Source organism: Podarcis raffonei, chromosome 1, assembly GCF_027172205.1.
Source record: "Podarcis raffonei isolate rPodRaf1 chromosome 1, rPodRaf1.pri, whole genome shotgun sequence".
NCBI lineage: Eukaryota > Metazoa > Chordata > Lepidosauria > Squamata > Lacertidae > Podarcis > Podarcis raffonei.
The window spans coordinates 79,034,726-79,057,436 of NC_070602.1; the positions used below are offsets into that span (position 1 = coordinate 79,034,726).

General features: G+C 44.7%; 1 protein-coding gene across 2 annotated transcripts in view; it reads right to left on the reverse strand.

Annotated features, from left to right (window-relative positions):
* The window catches only part of B4GALNT4 (beta-1,4-N-acetyl-galactosaminyltransferase 4), a 165,249-nt gene extending 143,126 nt beyond the window's left edge, over window positions 1-22,123 (reverse strand). For both annotated transcript variants that reach the window (XM_053396005.1, XM_053395996.1), the window contains exon 1: window positions 21,877-22,123. In XM_053396005.1, coding sequence (XP_053251980.1) covers window positions 21,877-22,027 — 151 coding nt within the window. In that variant the 5' untranslated portion in view covers window positions 22,028-22,123. The remainder of the gene's footprint in view (window positions 1-21,876) is intronic.
* Window positions 22,124-22,711: the final 588 nt, after the last annotated feature.

A 22,711-nucleotide genomic window follows, 5' to 3' on the forward strand; every position in this document is an offset into this window, starting at 1 on the left:
TCATTTGCATTAAGTCATGGTTTAGCTTAGCAGGATGCACAAACTGACTATTGTATCTCAATCTAATTTTCAAACACAGAGAATGTCTGCTGATTGTTTGTCTTGCACACAATCCCTCCAGCTGCTCCAATAACCTTCTTTGCAACAAGTAGCTCTTGGGTATGATAAGAGCGGAAAGTGGATTTTCATACATATTTTACACACACATAGTTTGTGCTACAACAGCCAAGGCCCTTTTTCATTCAAACCTGCAACTCTTCTATTCTCTTCTAATCTTGCTTTGCAGCATTTGCTAGACAGCTAATGTAGGTCAGCCATTCCAAAGTCAGAAGGGTGTCAACCCACTGCAAAGCTGACACACAGATATTTTACTTTCCAGGTCCCACCCAGATTTCTCAAGTTTAGTGACTGACATAAAGAGGCTGACAAGGAGGCACCTCTAAAATAGATTCCCAAACAGCAGCTTGCACAGAGATAAATTAAGCAGAGGAATCACCCAGAGACCCCCAGACAATCCAGGATTGACTGCCTGAGGCAAATCCGAGGGCTGTGCCTGCCATTAAATTGCCTTATGCTTGTCTTATTACCAGTTCTTATAACATCGTAGCTTTGAATGCATGCTTTGCACATTAAGAGATCACACCTTCCTTCTATGAATGTATCACTTGTGTAAAGGGGCTGGGGATTGGAGAAGTAGTGTGTAACCCAAGACCCAAGAGGTCCAGGGCCAGATTCTGCTAGTGGAAGCCAGAACAAGGACTCCCCTGGTGCAATGGGGCCCTCCCACACCTCCCCCAAATCCACTCTAGAGGGTCAGCAGAACCCGCAGAACAGTGTGCTGGGGGAGCAGAGGGGAGATTGTTCCACTGGGCTAGAAGTAATGCTTATGTTGATGGAACGATTGTAACAGCTGGATACTGAATTCCACCCCAGGATGTGGATGGTGCTCTCCAAATACAGAGCAGAAAACTGCTAGTTCAGATGTAAGGCAGTAATTATGGGAAAGCTTTAAATATCCTATTGATCTGAATACAAGCCAACCGGAATACAGGCCACACCCCTAAAGTGAAATACCTTAAATCACAGCTTCTCTTCCTTTAATAGTGCAATTACAGGCCATGCTTCGGTTTTATACAGGCTAGATTTAGGGGGGGGGGGGAGAGTGTGGCCTATATTCAGACCAAAATGTATTACATTCAGAAATTAGAAAATGCTACTTTGCAGACATCTGGATTTATATACCTTGCCTACTTACTGCAATACCCAAAGTGCCATATGGATGTTCGCACCACCCACTATTGTGCATCTCTCTCTGTGTGAATTATTATCATTTCTTTTCCCTTTCTGATTTTAAACATTCTTAGTATATGTATGTGCGCACACGTGCACACACACAAAATTAAGTACATGCACAACTAGAAACCTGTTAGAAGGCAATAAACACACTCTCACCTTCAGCTTGCATATAGAAGCATGTCTAAAAGATATCAAATTAAAGGCAGTTTCAAAGACATCAGAAGACAGGGGACATTTATTCATTTCAAGATTTCGCCTGCACTGCCTTCGCATGCGCATCTTGTACGCCACAAACGTCCTGTTGCTAGAGCCAAGGATTTGGCACCTTAGGGCAGAAGAGAGTCCATGAGCAGAGCTTCACAACACCTCCCTAGTGTGTGATTTTTAATCTTAATTGCATTGGAAGTGGGAAAGTAGGGACAAGGAAACAACTTAACAAAAAAGATTTCCCCCCCTTTGCAATTGTATCTGCTATTTTCAAAATTGCTACCATTGTTGCACAGCATGCTATCACTGCAGAGCACAACAATTTATTTGGATTATATAAAAATGTCTTCACTTGTGCTTGTGAAAAGCTTCCCCACTTGGATAGAATGATGAGAAGCCATAGGAAGGGGAAATAAGTAGCCCATGAGACAGAGCTGCACAATAAGGCTGGCATGTTAGTGGTGGGTGGGTGCATATGTGCTTTGATATATGGCAGACATGCCTGAACGCTAGGTTTAAGAGCTGCTGACAGGCAATACACACATGGACTGGGCAATGGCTCAGTGGTACAACATCTGCTTTGCATGCAGAAGGTCTCAGGTTCAATCCCTTGCATCTCCAGGTAGGACTGGGAGATACTCTGTGCCTGAAACCCGGGGGAACCGCTGCCAGTCAATGTGGACAGTACTGAGCTAGGTGGACTAATGATCCGACTCGGTATAAGGCAGCTTCCTAAGTTCCTATGAAACACTCTATAGAAGACAGCTCTTTACTGTATTTCAATTTTTCCTGCATCTTCATTTTTCCAACTTCCAACAGTTGGTGAACAGGAATTAGGAAGAAGACCTGTTTTGGAAGGGGTTGCATTCCTCTTTGGTTTTTTGGATGTTGAGTGAAGGAGCAGGTTCACAGACTCCTGGATTCAGCCTTGCCCCTGGAGGTGTAGGTGGCTTTGATGGCTAGGAGCACCTTTTACCAGCTTAGGCCATTCCCAGACAGCCTCCTCTCAGCAATCCATGTGTTGGTAAATCTACCAGATAGACTACAGTAATGCACTTTGTGTGCGAGGACATATGGAAGCTGAAGCTTCTGCAAAATGTGACAGATCAGCTGTCAGGGTCCATATAACATCAGTCCTAAAGGAGTTGCATTGGTTGCTGTTTACACCAGGCCACATTCAAAATTATGATGTTTGTTTATAAAACCCAAAACAACTTGGGAGGAACCTTCTCCCATACCTAAGATCAATGGAGTAGCTAGGCTAAATTTCCCCCTGTCTTATTGGTACCTGTTTATCAATAGCAGGCATAGGCAAACTCGGCCCTCCAGATGTTTTGGGACTACAACTCCCATCATCCCTGACAACTGGTCCTGTTAACTAGGGATGATGGGAGTTGTAGTCCCAAAACATCTGAAGGGCCGAGTTTGCCTATGCCTGATCAATAGCAAGGTAGCTACTTTAACCCAAACCTCTCTCATCTTGAGTATACACTGCAAATATACTAAAGAGCCAAAATATGTCTCAGGGAAGTCACAGAACCATATTATTGTAGAGTATCCTCAAGCTCATGCCATATGTGCATAATATGACAAAAGCTACAGATTCGTCACTGCTACCAGACCAACATTGTGGTGGCTCTTGAAAGCATACTCTCCCTGTTTGTTTGCATGAGAGCTCAGTCCCTCATAATGGTTGAGGAAAGCAAGCAAGATAAATTGTTTATGAATATGTTTTTTCTTTGATAAACTGCTCTTCATTTAAAAATAAATAAATCCCAAATGGTTTGCCCAATGGAACACCCAAATACAATCAAAGCATCTAAATCAGGCTTCCTCAAACTCGGCCCTCCAGATGATTTGAGACTACAGTTCCCATCATCCCTGACCACTGGTCCTGCTAGCTAGAGATCATGGGAGTTGTAGGCCAAAAACATCTGGAGGGCTGAGTTTGAGGAAGCCTGATCTAAATTAACAAATACAATTAAAACCTACCTAAGAACAGCTGAAGAAACAGCATACAATATGCTTTCCATGTACAATTCACTTTTATGGAATCTGGTATTACGCATATCAAATAATTACAGAAACCTTAAAAATGTCAAAATGCCCCCCTCTTTATCACCCAGAAACACATTTTTCTGTTGTCATACATATCTGTTGTGACATCTACCTATCTGCTACACATATTCAGCAATTAAATACTATTCTACACTTCTGATAACACTACCCAATTTATTAGATGTGGTTCCAAGAAAAGTTAGTATTCTGCCAGTCAAACAGGTGCAAAGTAGACAACATGCTCCTATAATAAGCACACATTCAATGAATACCACTACTTATAGTACGTGTTCTAATTAGGACACCTCTAGAGAACCTTGGAGCAAAAGACCAATTAGTTCATTTTTCATTCCACAGCTGCCATCCTATATCCCATTACAAACGCTTGCATCCACTGATGTCAATGGAACAAACTAAACATTAAATGAGTGCAAGACTACAGCCTACAATTCTGTGCAACTGACAACATGTTTATGATGGCCTTACTAGAGATCAATGAAAACTATTTGCTAACATTCAAAAACCTTGAAAGAGAAAATTTATTTATTGTCTGTGGTACAAGAGTAAACACCTGATCTATTTTCAAGGCTGGAGAACGAAAATAGTTTTTGAGAGAGTTGTAAGGGCTTTTGCAGAGACCTGGTTTCACAAGATGTATGCCCGGGGTATCCAAAATGCTGCTCTCCAGATGTAGTGACTAAAACTTCCACCATCCCTGTCCATCGGCCGTCCTGGCAGGATCTGGTCCAACAACATCTGGAGAGCACCAGTTACCCCTGATGCATACCTGCACATGCACATTTTTCTCTCACTGTCACCTATGGCCAGAGAGGTTAAGTAGCAATGTTACCAGAAGTGAAAGTGGGATGATCGTACACAATCATATAATAATAATAATAATGATAATTTATTTTTTGTACCCTGCCCATCTGATTGGGTTGCCCAAGCCACTCTGGGTGGCTTCCAACAGAAGCCCTTTTTTCAACTCTTTCTGAAGTTGAAGAAAAGGGGTTGGGGGTTGGAATCACCTGACTCCAGTCTAACCCTTTGGGAAATGTACAGGAAAATGGCTATTAAATTTTTTTGAAAACATTGTCAGGACAATTTCTCCCAGGTGGGTTTGTTTAGGGCCAGAGCTCGTTTTGATCTAATCAGGCTGCTAACTTCCTCTCTCAGACTGCTTTTCTAGAACAGACAGTCATCACTCCCTGATACAGTTAAGGAGCTCTTCACGGTGAATTTAGTTAATATTTCCACAACAGTTTCATTTGGTTCACAAGCCCTCTTTAAAGCAGTTTCCAAACTCCAACCCAGTAAATGGACCAGATTATTGAAAATAACATTTCAAGTAGAGGGTTGCTATCTAAGATTTATAAGCAGCCTCTGAGAGCTAGCTTAAAGGAAGGCAGGTATAAAAATAAATGAGGTCTAGTTATAGACATTCCAATAATAGAAAAGGATTAGAACTCAAGACATGAATCAACTCAATACATGAATCTATCAGATCGTTCTCCCAGTCCTCAAAATTTGAGAGAAATATAGTTCTGTACAGATGATACCTCAGCACTAGAAACCTAGGCAGTTAAATAATGTCATTCATAAAATAATGTAGTTCCAGTGTTAGATACAACATACGGCACTGGTTTTTTGCAGATGTGGTAATAGGGTCCCCATGTTAAAGACTGGGGGTATTAAATTTTCTTTTACAGTGGTACCTCGGGTTACAGATGCTTCAGATTACAGACTCTGCCAACCCAGAAATAGTACCTCGGGTTAAGAACTTTACCTCAGGATGAGAAAAGAAATCGTGTACCAGCAGCGCAGCGGCAGCTGGAGGTCCCATTAGCTAAAGTGGTGCTGCAGGTTAAGAACAGTTTCAGGTTAAGAACGGACCTCCGGAACGAATTAAGTTCTTAACCCAAGGTACCACTGTACTAACTAGTATTACCGTAAGTCCAAGTGTTAGTAATATTGTTACCTTTAACTAGTAATGTTGTTACTTTCAAAAAAAAATCTGATGGTTGTAGTTAAAAGATTATAATGACACAGCGTTGGAAAATCTAGTTATCCTTTCTATAGTGCAGATTTGCTTTAGGAAAAAGCATTGTCTGTTGCGGAAATGGGCAAATTAGCAAAAGAAATCCACGCTGGGAAGGGTTTGTTTCTGAGATGGGTGCCCTTTGAAGTATTCCAAATTGGAAGAGTGGTAGGGTTTGGTAATGTCTGATTTTATAACATCTGAATGAAGTGAACGCCTCCTTTTATGTTTTTTAAACACACAAGCATATATTGCACGGGCCTCCTATCAGGGGTACATGCCATGTGGAGCAAATGCTGGCGACTAGAAGGAGACAGACAATGCAAAAATAAAACTGCTTCCTGAAATTTAACTGCTCCCATCCCACCTGCTCACTGACACAAACTATTGAAGCCACCATGTTACAGGCACAAGTGGGAGTTCTCTTGAAGCTCCTTGTGCTTTCATCAAAGGAATGGTGTTCTCCCCTGGCCTTTCCATCTTCAATGTCAAGATATAGCCTAGGGCTTGTTACAGGGGCCAATTTAGGAGCAGCTCACCTGAGAAACCCAAGCTAAAGACTAAGGTATCTGCCAATGAGGCAGGAACTAAGTGGGTCACAGAAATTAATAAGAGGTAAAGAGCTTTGAGAGAAGTCAGGTGGAGTGATTGTGCAGGTATCCTTGATTGGCAGAACAGAAAGAGAAAAGGGTTGTGAGTTCACAAAATACGACCGGCATCTGGAAGCAAGGGATAGCTTCAGGCAGTCCACCAACTCTCCAACATGCCAGAAAGCCTGCCAACTGCTAGGATAATTTTCTCTGTTTCAGAGCTGTCAGTGCTGTCAGAAATGCCATTCTACTACCAGAGTTATTACAGGATATGTTTGTGGATCTGGGCTGATGGTGCATGATGCTTCCAATGCAGCCTCACCCATAACTTAGGATGTACGGATTCCTGAGCATGCAGGTATATTGTACAATATACTTCTTTTGGCATGAGGTTGAGAATAATGTAGAATAGACAAGACAGACAGATAGATGAAATATTGAAAAGCAGAACCAGTGGTAACAGAGGAGTAGGAATAGGGACTATGGTCCTTTGGACAGACAAGGAACCAAGTAGTATGTACATGTGTGTGTGTGTGTGCGTGCGCGTGTGTGTGCAGTTATAAATTCTCTTTTGGGGTCTTTATAAACTGGCTGCAAAATCTTCAGCCTGCCTTGCAACCATACAGATTAGGAGCTTATATAATAATATTTGAGCAGGTTAAGACAGGGACTTAACACGGGGTGGAAAACCTGTGGCTTAAGAGCTGCATACAAACATGAGAAGAGGATAGCACACCCACTTTTGGCTCTGGCCCTACCTATCAGTGGCCACAACTTCATCCACTCCCAGGGAATTTAGCCCTCAACAGAAAAAAGAAAACAAATTGCACCCCCCACAACACACATTTTCAAACAGAATCATACAACATAAGAAGCAACTGAAGTTGGTAGAGCTTCTTGATTCTGTGGATGAAAAACACTGATAGCAACGTGCACTGAAATGATGGGGGGGCACCCCAAGCAGCTTAAATAAAAGTTGTCCATCCCCCTCCCCAAAAAAATTGCATGTATGATGAAAATCAGCAAATTGCTGGTGTCCTATATCAGAACAGAAGGAACCCCATCAGCAAACTTCTCGCTGCCTTGGTAAGTAGCCCAGGTGTTTCAATAATGCTTTTCTCACTTTAAAGAGATTAAGTAAAGCCACAGAAGGGCAAGTTAGCTTTAGGTGTTTAATTGCCATAAGGTGAAACGGTCAGACTTTGTGGCTAAAAAAGCATTACAACAAGTTCTTCCACTTTTGTGGTATGATAAGTGGGCTAAGGATGGAGAAATAGCCGTACAATTTTACTCTTTCTAGTACAGGAATTCCCTAGATTTCCCTACACTGACAAACAGCCACTAAAGCATCAGGTTATTTACAGGGAATAGGATGAGACTGATGTTCTGCAAGTAGGGGCTTCAATACATTTCAGAGGCAAGTCTTCTGCAAGAAGTAAGCAAGGAATGCAGAAGTCATCATTATCCTTTTTGTCTTTCCCTATGCACATGCAAGCAAACTTAATTCATCCTACTCTTTTAACAAGATACAATGGATTCTGAATTATGCAGAACCCTGAGCAGGCAGGGAACTGATCCAAAAGATGAAGCACTTTATCTTATGGAGATTTATGGTGGCACAAGGAGGGTTTTCTTCTGGGAAAGGTGCCTTAGTCATTCCACAAAGTATCAGTCAGCAGAGTACGCTGCTTGTACAGCCTGTGCATCGCAGGCCCTGATCACAAATTACCCATTTACACTTGTACTTTGAGAGCTAATGGAAGAGACTTCTTCTCAGAGGCCAAAGGATCTATTCACCACAGGAAACCAGAAACATATTTGATTGCTATGTTTTACAATGAGAGGATCAGCCATCAGTTTTCCCCTTCCCCCACAAGCTCGGGGAGACAAATCATAAAGCCCTTTAAAAATGTGGTGTCAAAGCACCCCTCCGCCCACCCCAAACTTAAGACACAATGAAGGCAGGGGCCCCCAACATAGCAACACTCTTCTGCAGCACAAGCAACTGGGCAGGCAACAGCAACGGTCGATACAGCTCATATTTTTGCCCAGCAAGAGCAGAGAGACACATTAACAAGATTGACAGTCAGCACTCAGCTGCTATTCAATGCCCAGTGGGCAGTAGAGAAACTGTCAAAAATAATGCCAATTTCTTACTGAAGGAGGCATCCAGCATTAGTTGAGGCAGACACTGTTGGCAGTTATGAAGTAAGCATACACACAAAGGACTCTGGGGAGGAGCAAGCAATCTAACCCCATTGCAGCAGTCATGTATATCATATACCTACCCCTTCATATCTTGAGAAATGCAGACAATTACGCTTTTGTATCATTGTTCAAGTTTAGCCAATGGTCTCCGCGAGGAGAAATAAATGGAAAAAACAAAAGATAAGTAGGAACAACTGCCAGCGCATGATTCTCACTAGAGCCATTTCATTAAGGTTGAGGAAGGGAGATGAAGTCTAGAAAAACAACAGAAACCAGGCCTCATCAACACATCTTTATGGGCAGCCCCACTGCCTCTGAATAACCCACAACAAGGGAAAGAAACACAAAGTTCTGATGAGGCGGAGATACAGCAATGGTTAGGAAGAGCCACTATGTTAGATTCAGTCTACACTAGTTTTGCAAATGTATCTGTGCAGATGAGCAGATGAGCTCAGGAGAACAGCCACAGTCCAGTGGCAGAGCACATGCTCTGAATGCAGCCTCGTTCCATGGCATCTTCCCTCCTCACCTTTCCTTACAGCAGTTTTCATCATAAGCAGCAGCAGCAGCAGTGGGCAGCTTTGCTGAGACAATGGAAGCAAATAGCTGAGATCCATTGTCCTCTGAAGAGCACAGAAGCCTTCCAGGAAGCAGAGCAACCAAGAATACTAGGCACCAGGGGAAGTGCTGTACAAATGAAGAAGCAGCAGGCTACAGACCAAGGGTGGTATTGCAGCTACTGGTACTGCCAATGAAGTTTCCAAAACTTGGAGGGGAACAAGAGGAGCAAGCAGAACATGACCGGAGAATGATGTTATTGATTTGTAAATATATATATATTTGAAATCCACCTTGCCTAATTTGCTGCGAGTTTTGTGGCAGGGAGCTAGAAAAAATACTTGGAGAGCCATATATAGCCAGCAAATTAGTCACCCATGAGCTAAAGGATGTTGGATAGCAGGTTTCAGAAAGACCTCTGTCTGCTGCTGCCAGAGAGCATAGATGAATGGACTAGAAAGGACCAATAGTCTGGACTATGCATAAGGCATCTTCATATGTTCACAAGCGATGAAACACACACACACACAGAGAGAGAGAGAGAGAGCGCGCGTGAGGAAATGGTGTACTGATAGGAATATGTTCATTGGGTTCACTGCAGACCCAGTCCCCTCCTTATGTGAAAACAAACCACAAATTGCATGGGGAAAGTGCAGCTCTGAGCATATCCTATTGCTCCTCAGTTTGCTACCAACCCAGAATGCATCTGTAGGCAGACTGCTGCCTCATCTGTAGTTGACAGACCAAAATCTCATTGTGCTTCCCTGCATTCCAACAAGTACCTCTCATTCATACACTGGCAGGTCTCCCCTCCCTAAATCCATGCCCCTTCACCCCACTGCTGACAGCCAGGACATCAGTATTCTGGAAGGGAACCTATTAAAGCTGCTGTTTACAGCTCCTCACAAATAAAACCCGTCTCCTGTTTGACTCCTGCAATAACCTAAAGTGCTAAATCACTCCCTTCAGCGAAACGCCTGCCAGGGAAATCTCCAGCTACTGAAGTGCTGGCAACCCCCATTAAGAGTCATTTTATTTTATTTTAATTGTATTTTTTACCTGGTGTGTGCTACAGTTTCCACCCCATTGACTTGGTGTGCTTTGCAGCCCGGAGAGTACCGTAATGGCCTCATTATTTCAGCTGAGGAATCTCTGTGTTAAATTAGGCAGAGAAGGGTAATTATCTACTTGTAGGAGATAAGAAAGAGGTTTATTTTATCAGGGACATAATGCTATTCTGGTCGGGATCCAACTCTCCAAATTGTACAATGCTGAATACAGGCAGGAGACCAGCATTTCCCCTGTGAGTAGTGTGTAGCGAAATGCAAATAACCAGCCACCTTGATGCACAAGCAGCCCTGCAGAGAACATAAGCTACGAGCTTAAAAATCAAGAAACGCCAAAACTCCATGAGACACCTTTCCCCAGCCCAGCCCTGAAGGCAACAGCTTATTTGCCAGTTATCATAACCTTTTGTATGTCGACACTGCAGAAACAATTCAGTAGACAGCAGGAGATACTACACACACCCAGCCCTCAGCCTATGCAAAGTGCATCTGCTTAGAACTGGCTAATTTAACAAGCAATTAACCTTTCTGCACATCCTCCCCTTGGCTGATCTGAGAATCAGCAAAGTGGGCCATAACCAGAGAATAAATTGGACTGTGCCTCGCCGTGGCAGAAGCCCATCAGTTCTATAAGGTACATGCAAACGTGCACATCACACTCCCCAGAGACAGTGTCCATTGCTTGCCAAAAACCAGTGCCCATTCTCTGGCATCCTTCCTGGAGTCCAACAATCTGTCAGCACCCACTTGTCAATTGTAACAGGAGGGCCCAACACAACTGACAACAGCATAATTAAATATATTTTAAGTGCCCCGTGCTGAAGAGAGGAAGCAGTGGGCTGGGCAAATGCCAGTGGCTGCCATCTTCCTCCCCTCCCCCACCATGCCTTTGGGATACACTGCAGGGATATTTAAAGAAAAGAAGATGAGCACACTCACCTGGGCTCCCGTCAGAAGCTTATCAAGGTCTGGGGTCAGGATTGCATCTATCATGGCTTCGGTCTTTCTTTCAGAAGCCCAGTGATGAGAGGAGCACTGGGCCAGGCAGCTCAAGCAACTTCTCACTATTGCTTGTCCGTACCACTGTCTCCCTCCTCCCTGGATAAACCACCATAGCAGCAAATTTGGGAGGGGGGCTGAAGGGGTGACACACTCTTCAACTACTTTAATCCAAACAATGGTTTAAAACAGACTTGCAAGCAGCCACTCACTTGAGTCCAGTAAGAATCCTCCCCAGGCAAGCAGGCATAAAAGCTTTACACAAAATGGATTCCTTCTTCTTACGGGGCACAAATCGCTAATGCTGGCTATGTATGGAGCAAGTGGGCTAGGAAAGGTAACCCTTGCAGAGTCTTACTTGCAAGGAGTGGTTTGAGGATCTTAAAATAAAGCAAGGCATGAACTGCATTAGCCTTTTAATTCCTTTTTGAGGCTGACAGACCAGTGATTCTTAATTAGGGACATGTGGTCCCCAGAGGGAGTCATCTACAAATCTTGGGTAAGGGGTGTAGAACTTGGGGGGCGGGCATTCTACATTTTAGGCAGCACCTTCTCCCTCTTGCAGTAGCAGCAGAGGACAGCTGTGGTAAACTGCTTACCCTGTCCTGAGTATAAAATCCCAGATCCTTGCTTTCTCCCCCCAATTCCTTTAAAAAGTGGTATATGGCAAAAGAGGAATCAAGCAGGAATACCTCCTCTCCAGTTCCAACAAAAACAGTGAAACGATGCTCCGTCCATTTAACAATGATACTGTAGGATGTAGCCAATGCTATCTGTGCGTAAGCAGAAAAGGCTTCCACGCACACAGCGGATTTCCTCTCCTCTCTCCTGCAGTCCCCTCAAAAGCTGTTGGAGGAACCTCGAAAGAGCATCAATGGCTCTCAAATAAAATCCAGCACTTCTTGGAGAACCCATATTCCCCTTGCTTGTATGACATTTGAAAACACTCCACCTCACCCTGCACTGGAAGCAGTGCCATAGGAAGGGGGTGCGGTGGGTGTGGGCTGTGCCGAGTGTCATCACTGGGGGGGGGTGTGACAAAATGGCAAAAATATGCGTTCTTAAAATAAAATTTAAAAATTGGTCTCATGAAACTTTTAGTTCAGTCAATAAACGCAATGATGTTGTGGCTTGGGCACCTGCAGGCTCCACGCTGCCTGAAACGGCATTGTGGGGCTTGCGCCTGCCCACCACCTCTCCCTCAGCCACCCTACAGCTAAGGGGGAGGCAGCTTTGCACAGTGCGCCCTGCCCTAGCTCGCCCCACCCCCAGGTGCAGGGCGCGTGCAACACCCCAGGCACCCGAGAGGCTAGCTACACTGTTGACCTGAGATCAGGGTATCACATGAATTTTTTGCTTGTGGCTCAGGAGGCATTGGTGATCATCAGGTGTTCGTGTTGAGTGGAAGTTAAGAACTGGTGAGATAGATGGTGCTATGCTTCTGGTGCTCAAATGCACCACTTGTGTTTTCTATCCACGTTTCTGCTCCCTATTTCTTGCCATATCCTACACCAAGTATCTTCTTTCTCTACCATAAATCCCTGAACAAAAAGGGAAATTGAAATTAGAAAAGATCCAGTAAGTGTTGCCAACCACACAGACATTTGATCAAGGAACTATTGGAGGGATATATTTAAAAACACAGGCTCACAGGCACCCAACCAACCTAATTTTTAATCATTAGAAACATAGGAGCCAAATCCTAGGGGCCAAGGTCCCTTCAGCCCCCTCAATAAAATATTTGAGGAGGCCAGGGCCCCCATAGTTGATGGGCACTGCTATTCAAATGGTGCGTGTGTGCCACATCTTTTGATTGATTATGCAGGGCAGGGCTTATCTGCCCCCCCTCAATATTTTATTCATTGGCACCCTGATTAGAAATATGCATTGACAGCAACCTAAATGTACATGATGGGAAGGAAGAGGCTGCTAGAGAGACAATGTAAATAGGAGTCAAACAGTGACTATCTGGCCTGAGTACCTTCATTCTAATGTCTACAGAAGACAAGCTGTGAACAGCTTTTTAACCCACTGGCTCTCTCCTCTTGAGATCTCCTCCTTGTTCCAGTCTATTAGTGCTAAATTAAATGAATGTCAGATCTAAAGATCTTCCCCTGTACTACTCCAGTCAGCTGACAGCTGATCTCTCTGCCAGCCACAATTGTACAACTAAGCTACCCAGTTGGTGCACCAGATGGTCATCAGCATCTTCCTCCAGAAATGGAGGTCACAGGAAGGTTAGCCTTTCAGCATCTGGCACTGGCACAAGGTCAGCTATAAAGCAAACCAAGAGAGCAGCCCAGGAACTGCACTCCCACCTGAGCATGCAGCATTCCAAAATACAGCAAGGCTCCAGGCTGCTCACAAGAGAGGAAACCTCAGTTTGGAAAGAAGACCAATTCCCAGATTTCAACAGACTTGCAAGCATGTAGGAGAAGACAGTTGCCCATCTCTGGGTCCACCTGCCAGCTGCAACCCCTCCAGCAGCCTCTTGCTCGCCACCACTGCTCCATGCTCAGTCGGTGGTAGAAACTCAGACACATAAGCTAATCACTGAATGGTTAGAGGGTTGGACTAGGACCTGGGAGACCAGGGTTCAAATCTCCACTCAGTCCTGAAACTCACCGGGGGACCTTGGAGTCAGCTGCAGCCTCCTAACCTACCTTGCAGGGTTATGTAGGGATTAACTGAGGAGGAGGGGTGAACCATGTACTCTTTGGAGAACAAGGTAGGATAGAAATGCAATAAATAAGCTCTTCTGGAGATGTCAGTCCTTAAAGGGCTTTAAAAGGCTAATCACACTCTGAGGAGAGCACTGGGGGGTAAAGCAGAACAACTGGGAGGGTGAGGAGGGGCAGTTGCTTACTAGATACTATTATTGGCCAACTGCTACTTGCCCCAGGCAAAGGGTAGGCATGGAAGCAGCTGTCTCTCAGCTAAGGAGATATTAACAGCCATACAGGTGTCTCTAGGCTGCTGCAAATTGAATTTAGCTTCTTCAAACTGGAATTGAGTCAGATTTTGGCTCCAAACAGAAGCAGGTTTCAAACTTGGTTCAGTAGCACATTCCATCAGTTACAGGTTAAGATTTCCCACCAATTTTGAATTTTAACAGCTCATTTAATTCCAGCTTAAGCCTCTGTCATTTGGATGGAAAGCACAAGCAATTTCAACAGCAATACCCCCCAAGGGAGCTTCAATAGATGCCACTCTGACCTGCCTATAGAATCCACATGACAGCCATCACTGCAGCAAAGTATTTATACTTGCATAAATCAGAATCCCAGGGGGCCCCTTCAGTTTACAACTTTGTCTCTGCTGCAGTTTCATACTTTCCACCCCTACCTTAAAGTGCATTTTATCTAAAGCTCTTTGTCCCCTCCCCATACTTATCCCTCCCTCCATCAAGGATATTTGAATTTCTGTTAGTCTGCAAAGCTGAAGAAAAAGACTCTTGCAGAGAGGCTCATTCAACTCTTGTGCAGCAGTGGAAGAGGCACTGCAAACCTCCTCAATTCACTTGTTTTTTGGGGGTTGGGGGTGGGTCTCAATCAAACAATTTCCCTGTACTACCCTTCAATTCCTGGATTCCGTTTTTTAGAAGATGAAACAGTCTCTATTGCTTCTGTCCAGTTCATCATCCCAACTCTGCTTGCTTTTAAGAGATGTAAGAAAGAAGCAAAAACGATGCCCAAATATTCTTCACCCGGTTCTGGTGTAACATGCAAAGCAGGACTCCTGGATTTCACCTTCAGTCCTTCACCTATTTAACAAGGAAAAAATAAAAGGAAGTGCCCCCACCCAGCTTATAGGTAGCATATGAAGCAGCTCTTGGAACTTTCTGTTGGTACATCATTGGTGTTCTCTCAATAACATGAAAATAGGAACAATGTCTTTTTATCAGAGCTTTATCTTAAGAAACAAATATCATCATATATTTAGTTATGTCTCGCCTTTATCCTTGACAGGGATTCAAGACGGCTTACAGATAAAAAAAAGAACAGCTAAAAACATTTTTTTAAAATCACAAAAAGCAATTAAACATTGGTAGAATTAAAAACTATAAAATCTATCAAAAATCTACACCTAAGTACAATATAAACAGCACAGCACCAGCCGTTTCATTAAAAGCAAGCAGTTCCCAAAAGTCTGTTGGAGTAAGAAAGTCCTCACTTCCTCATTAAATAATTTGCTAGTTTCTTTTTTAATAGGATCTATAATTTGCACGGGGCCTTCAGAGACGCCCACTATAAAGAAATAGCAATGAAACATCCTACATCATCATTCCCCACTTTCTCCCCTCTGCACCTTACAAACTCTTCAGGGGATACACAACCCGCTGGCCACCAAGTCACAACTCTGCCTACAGACTGAGGAGACACCACCATCCTTTGCACACTTTCAAGGGTCACGGTGAAACGGGCCATCAGATCAGTCTGATATGAATGTTTTTACAAATAACAATTGGCCCATGAGCAATCACCATAGAAGGCAGTCATCAGATTACAGTCAGATAGCAAATACGGTAGGTCTGGTAAAATAGGAATGAACTTATCGTCTTTGGTCACCCCACCCTGCACGTTTAGTGATTTTATATATCACTAATTCAGCTTCAAAGAAAGTCTCCCTATATTAGATCATTGGGCACAGATTCATAGTGTGCACATTTGCTTTTCTGATAAGAGTTTACAGCAGCGTTCATCTGTAGGAAATTATTGTTCATCCAGTTGCACTGTTAGCAAGCTGAATCAGGCTGCAGGAGGAGGTGTTTCCTTACCACTGTACATGCCACTTTGAGTAAAAGAGCACATCAGCTGCCAGATTGGGGAGATACCCCTCATAAGGTTTGTGATGAGAAACACCGTCAGTGGTTTTCTCTAAATGCTTGCACGCATGAGAGCAGGATGTGATGGGAGTGTGTCTATAGCGAGTGTTTAATTATCCACATCCTCCTCTGTATCAGCATATCTAGTCAGCAACAAAACCACAACAGCAGCTGAATTCAGATCCGTTGGTGTCAATGGCTCAAATCACATATGTCTCCCAATTACTTCCAATAGACACACCACTTCATTGCACAGGCAAGTCTCCATAAGTGGTATTGATACATTTAAATTGCCACAGCCAATGTCCCTCCCACCTCTATGATTCTCTAACTGCATTTGAGCCTCTTCCACACATGTTAAAGGGCCAACACTCAACCAAAGGCAATACCTTCGCCGGCCACCAGTAAAGGTAAAGGTACCCCTGCCCGTACAGGCCAGTCGTGTCCGACTCTGGGGTTGTGCGCCCATCTCACTTAAGAGGCCGGGGGCCAGCGCTGTCCGAAGACACTTCCGGGTCACGTGGCCAGCGTGACAAGCTGCATCTGGCGAGCCAGCGCAGCACACGGAAACGCCGTTTACCTTCCCGCTATAAAGCGGTACCTATTTATCTACTTGCACCCGGAGGTGCTTTCGAACTGCTAGGTTGGCAGGCGCTGGGACCGAACGACGGGAGCGCACCCCACTGCGGGGATTCAAACCACCGACCTGACGATCGGCAAGTCCTAGGCGCTGAGGTTTTACCCACAGCGCCACCCGCCACCAGTAAGTAGCTCTAAATCTTGTGTCACTATCTCTGCTCTGAGCCAAGAAGATGGAAAACCTAGGCCCCACATATATGATTGATGGGCTCAGTGGATGGTGCTTAGTCACATCTGAATCAATGGAAAGAAGGATGTTGGCTACACAGGCCCACATTCAAAGGAGCAAAAATATGGTATAACAAAACAAGGCTAAGGCCCACATCCCATGGAGGTGATAAACCTGTGGGTCAATATCACTTCAGAAGACAGGTGGTGGGCTTGTGAATCTGAATGCACCTTTCCACAATACCATATCACTCTGGCATCTTGGCTTTCTCCATAGAAAAAATTGATTGCATAGGAAAACATTAGATCATCTGAGCCAGTGGTGCTACTACAACCCAACTAGCAAGCAGAGCTCCAAGGCCCTGGACCACCCAAGGTTCCTTCATGACCCCCCCCCCGAAGACTCCCTATGCATTGGCAGCAAGTGGCTCCAACCTTGATTTTCAAAATTACTGATCCTGGGGATGAAAGAAGCAGACACTAGCTATGAGATTGCAGGGTCAATGAGACTACTGAGGGTGCTTGGCCCAACCCCATGCTATTCCAGTACTCTCACTGATACTACAACCATGGAGGTGGTGTCTGATTGGTCGAGCTCACTGCCATTCTCACTATGGCACCAGCAACTTTTAAAAGTAATGTGTAAGTCAGCCGGAGCCTTGGAGAAGCCAACTGATGCAGCATTCCACAGCACATGCTGGCCAGCAGCCGTACCCTCAACTACCTTGCCTGTGAACTAGTTCTCAGTGGCATCTGCAGCAAGCAAAGTTATCTCTTGGAAGGATTGATTACCATAAGGAGAAGACATGGGATGCCAGCTTTTGTATCTTCTACTGGTGAAACATGTGCATTCAGAAACTTACATCATTATTCACTCAAAAACATTTGTTAAAAGGGTGGGGGAGAAGAGAAAAATATGAGCCTCTTAGCAACTGACTATCTCTGTAGGCTTTGAGAATCATGGCTTAGACAAGAACCTGCAGTACTCCAGATTTTTTGGACTACAACTCCCATCATCCACAACCACTGGCTATGCCAGTTGAATCCGATTGAAGTTGGAGTCCCAACAACGTCTGGAAGACCACAGATTCCTCACTCCTGGTTTAGACCAACCTGTTGCCCTCCAGCCACAGCCAGCATGGTCAATGATCAGAGATGATGGGATTTGTAGTCCAACAAAATCTAGAGGGCACCAGGCTACAGAAGCCTGGTTCAGACCCCTACTTATATTTTGCCAGTGTGAAGGCTATAAAGTACACATATAAGGTTACTAGCTCCAACAAACCTTCAAAATAGATCAGACTGATAACTTTGATTCCAGGCAGGGTTGCACTGGTCCGTCATTTACACTTGATCCAGAAGTTGAGAAGAGAGTTATCCTACAACAGTGAAAAAATGTGCCCTTAATGTTTATTGCAGAAGAGCTTTATTTCAAGCTTCCCCTTTAACCATCACCCCTACTCCCACATTAGTGAAAGAAGTTGAATATCCTGCTAGATCTCCAAGTACCTCGCACTGCATCAAAGAGTGAAACTTCTGTATCTATTGGTCAAAAGACTCAAATACTAGGAAAATAAGAACATTTTGCTTTAGGAAGCTCAGTAGCCATCTTCAATGAACTCATTATCATCCTAACAAACATCCTAATCTGAACATACTATTAACACACAAGATCTTGGAATTTACATTATTTTTGTAAAGAGCATCATCAAGCAGCGTAATACAGTCACTGTTTCCCCCTAAACATCTTTTATTTTCTTGCAACAGCTTGCGAGAACAAGAGCAAGAGCAACTCCTTTGCACCTCAAACATTTTAGAGTGCATTCTGATGGCTCGGTCCTTTGTGTGACTTATACAGTGGTGCCTTGGTTTAAGAACAGCCCTGTTTAAGAACTATTCAGTTTGCGAACTCCGCAAAACTGAAAGTTGTGTCCCAGTTTGCGAACTTTACCTCGGTCTAAGAACGAAATCCAAATGGTGAAAGGGCACCAGCAGCAGGAAGCCTCATTCGGGAAAGCACACCTCGGTTTAAGAATGGTTTTGGTTTAAGAACGGACTTCCGGAACACATTAAGTTCATAAACTGAGGTACCACTGTAATAGCAATAGAATTACCGTATGTAGAAGAACAGTAGTGCTGGTGAAACACTGCAACTTATGGCATGGCCAACACTGCAATTTACTCAAGGTGCTGCACTGATGTAGCAATGTTATTGCAGCACCACAATCCGCTACTGCAGGGGTGCACAACCTGCAACCCTCCAAATGTTTCTGGAGTACAACTCCCATCAGCCCGGCCAGCACTCAGTGATCAGAGATGATAGGAGTTGTAGTTCAACAACATCTGGAGGGGCACAGGTTGTGTACCCCTGTGCTACTGCCGTATGAGGTATTTGGGCCACCACTGCATGGCCCATGATAGCCCAACACTATGCAACTTTAAAAAAATAATAATTTAGTAGTCATCATTGGATTAGTATTGGAAAGCACCATAACAGAATAAATATTACTCCTATCTCTTGTAGAGGATCATTCTGTAGTTATTTAAGCACCTTACAACATCAAGATCACAAATTCTTGGTAGCGGTTAATCAAGAAACCACTTTTAAAAAAATGAACAGCACATTCTCCAAAATACACACAGAGGCACATGCTCTATAAGAATTCATTCATCCACTAGACTGCTCAGTAAAAGGTTTGTGATTAATTTAGGTACAGCACAACTCTAACAGCAGTTTCACCTCTGAAATAGGCTCAGTATTTCAACCTATGATTTTTGCTGTATAATCATTCTCAAACATCTAAAAGTAAAGCAATTTTGTGAAATATTCACACATCGTCATTTCATATTAGGACTGAGAAAACAGCAAGTTTGACTTATTACTAACACAACTTTATACAAGGAATTATTCCTTGATTGTTTTAAACACATTTATGATGCTCGTAATTGTAGTGACCCTTTTTAGGGATAGAGATTAGTGCCCTTTAGTAGTTCTTGAAAAGATCCTTTAGAAACAGGAAGGTCAGATACTGATGCCTAATTCACATTTTTTATCACAGAGGTATAAATCTGAAGTAACTACCAAAATCGGAAGTGATCACTAGTGAAAGGGGAAGGATAACCAAATTCAATTCTGTACTATTAAGTCACATTTCCCCTTTGTGAAAGAAAATAAAGCAAAATTCATATTTTGAAGACACCCCACATTCTTGTATAAAGTTGGCTTTTTAAAATTAAATATAGTACTGAATGGAATTGTAAACCAGAACCAGATTTCCTGAAATATGCTGAAATTTACTTCCACTCTCTTCTGTGGCAATTATTTTGCTCTTGGAATGCAGACAATAGCCCACACCCAACCCTTTTGTAGCCTCTGTTTTGGAAGCAGGTTTCATGATTACACAAATTTTCCCATTGCAAAAAGGACTCACAACTAAATGCCAGTTAAGATTTTTAAAATGTTGTGCCACTGAAATCGGCACACAAGGGTATGCAGTAAGGCAACACAGAGTTTTTGATTAAAATCTCTGGGACTCTGCAAAAATCACTATCTTAGCTTTCACTATAGAAATTAATGCATGTTTCTGGTCCTCTTGGTTTCACATCTTAGCTTAAAAGTGCCATTTCACAGTAAAAAAAAAAAAGTTATATGTTTTAAGGCATATTTTCCAAAGAATGGTTCTAAATATCTAACCAAATCAAAGGACAGTGGAAAGCTGTCAATTTCTTGTTTTTATCAATTCCAGAACAAGATTTTAGAAACTTCGTATCTGCTAGCTATGGCTCCACATCATTTCCTGTTTGTGCAAGATATGTGCATATTATACTCATACCTGTAGCTGGAAATACACAAGTCTGAGGGTCCTGGCCCAGTCAAGAACCAAAAGCTACATTTCAATAATAACTTGAATCTGGGGAGTGCCTCCAACCCATTCCCTTAATTTTCATCTTCATGCTGTTTCTTCCATGTAGCTAGACATCAAACACATGTGCTAGTGAACAACCATCACTGCAGGAGGTGTTCTACCCTCCTGCCTCTCCAATACCTACAAGAGCACATCCCCCTTGGTCATTCACAACACGCCAGCGGCATAAAGATAAAGCTGTTGCTAGGTTGGTAGAGGGCTCTTTTAACAAGCCTGCACAAAACTCAGCAACTGACCTGGTTAGAGAGCTGGATTTTCCATGTGCTTTGGAATTCTTTCCCCCCCAACATATACAGTGGAGCTCTGTGCTCTGGATTCAGAAATGATCACACAGTCTTGCTCTAAAGAAATATTGAGTTGCTGCTACAAACACTCTGCCACAAAGACTAAAGACCTGGAGGGTTTGGACAGTTTGTTGGCAATTACAGCCAAGTGCCTGACCTGAGTTTTGAAACCCAGCTAACCACACAGAGGCTCTTCTGTATGCCTCTCTGAATCAAAGATTGCCGCCTTTGTCTTGGCAATCCTTGGTACATTTACTTGGGAGTAAGTCTCCTTGGACACAGTGGGGCTTCTTTCAGAGTAAACATGCACAGAACTACAGAGTTTCCAATACCAATTCTCCAGCCAAAGGGGAAGTATTCTGCAAATTGGGAGAATGTAAGCACCTTAAGAGATCAAGGGTTTGGCAAAGGCAAGAGCTTGGCTGTCCTCCTTGAACCGAGATCAATTCAAATAGCCACAGTTTTTTATTTATTTATTACTAATACTAGTGTGTTCACATGCACTCCTTTAAAAGTTATGAACAGCACCAGGGTTGGGGAAGACACTGGAAGGAGAAATATATAGCAAATACCAGTATATGAAAGGACTTTTGAGAGTTGGCACTCTACCTACAAAGTGCAAAAATGAGACAATGGCCTTGCTCCTAATGAGCAAAGAGTACATATCCTCAATCACTTACATCACAGTCTTTCCTCCTCTCCAGGTCAGTGGAGCAGGAATCCTAACTTACCATCAAGTGTCAGTATTTTAAGTGGGTCTTGGTGGTAACTATTCCAGATAAAGTATTCCAGGGCACAAGAGTTGCGGTCTCTGGAGGGGGCTGCACCGGCGAGGTTATTATACAGTACTTCGCTTTGATTCAAAACTAAGTACGGGGAGGGGAGAGAAGGAAAGGAAAGGATTGATTTGGGAGTAACTGAACAAAGGCTAAAGAAGATCCCCTTTGAGGTGGGGAAGGCCCTCACTCCGGGGTAGGCGGGGGGGATAAAAAGGGGCCCCGCCGCTTGCTTACCTCTGCCGTAGGCGAAGTGCAGGCGCAGCGCCTTGCCTTGGCGCACCAGGCTGATGTGCAGGTAGGTGAACCACACGGCGAAGGTGAGGAGCACCAGGAGCAGCAGCAGCTTGAACTGCTTCCGGATCTTCTTCACCGGGAACCACAGCATCCTCCAGGCAGCATTCCCGGGGGGGTCTGCCTGCCCCCGGGGGGTGAGCGAGGGGCGCCCGGGCCGCGAAGGGAAAGCGGCGGCGGCGGCGGCGGCGCGGGAGGTGTTGCCGGGCGTGCCCGAGGAGTGCGCGCCTAACCCGGCCGCCGGCTCGGCCCCTCGCCGCTGCTCATTTCGCCCCCAGCGCCACTCCCCTCACAGCTACGCCCGCTCCCCGCGGGGCGCCCGCCCCTCACCTGCAACTTCGGCGCCTCGCGGCTGGCGCGAAAACTTCGCTGTGGCACTGAGGAGGACGCGCAGAGGCGCCCGGCGGAGATGCGGGGAGGAGGCTCCTAGCGCTCTCCCCGGAGCGGAGCCCAGCCGCCTCCCGCCAGGTCCCGGCGGCGAGGGACAAAGGCGTCCAGGCAGCGGCGGGGAGCCATCGGGGAGGCTCCCGGCGACCGTGAGGGGAGGCGGCGGGTCGACGTCGCCCGGAGCCGCGGGACTGGCGGGTCGCTCGCTCGCTCGCCGAGACCTCCCTCCTTCCCGCCGGGCTGCCCAGCTGCCCAGAATCCTCTCCCCAATGTGATAATCCGTGCACGGCAGGCAATGAATGGAGGGAGGGGGGAGGGAGGAGCAGCAGCAGCAGCGCGGAGTTTCTCCCCCTCCGCCTCCTTCTCCCCGCCGCCTCCTGGCTCCGGGGCT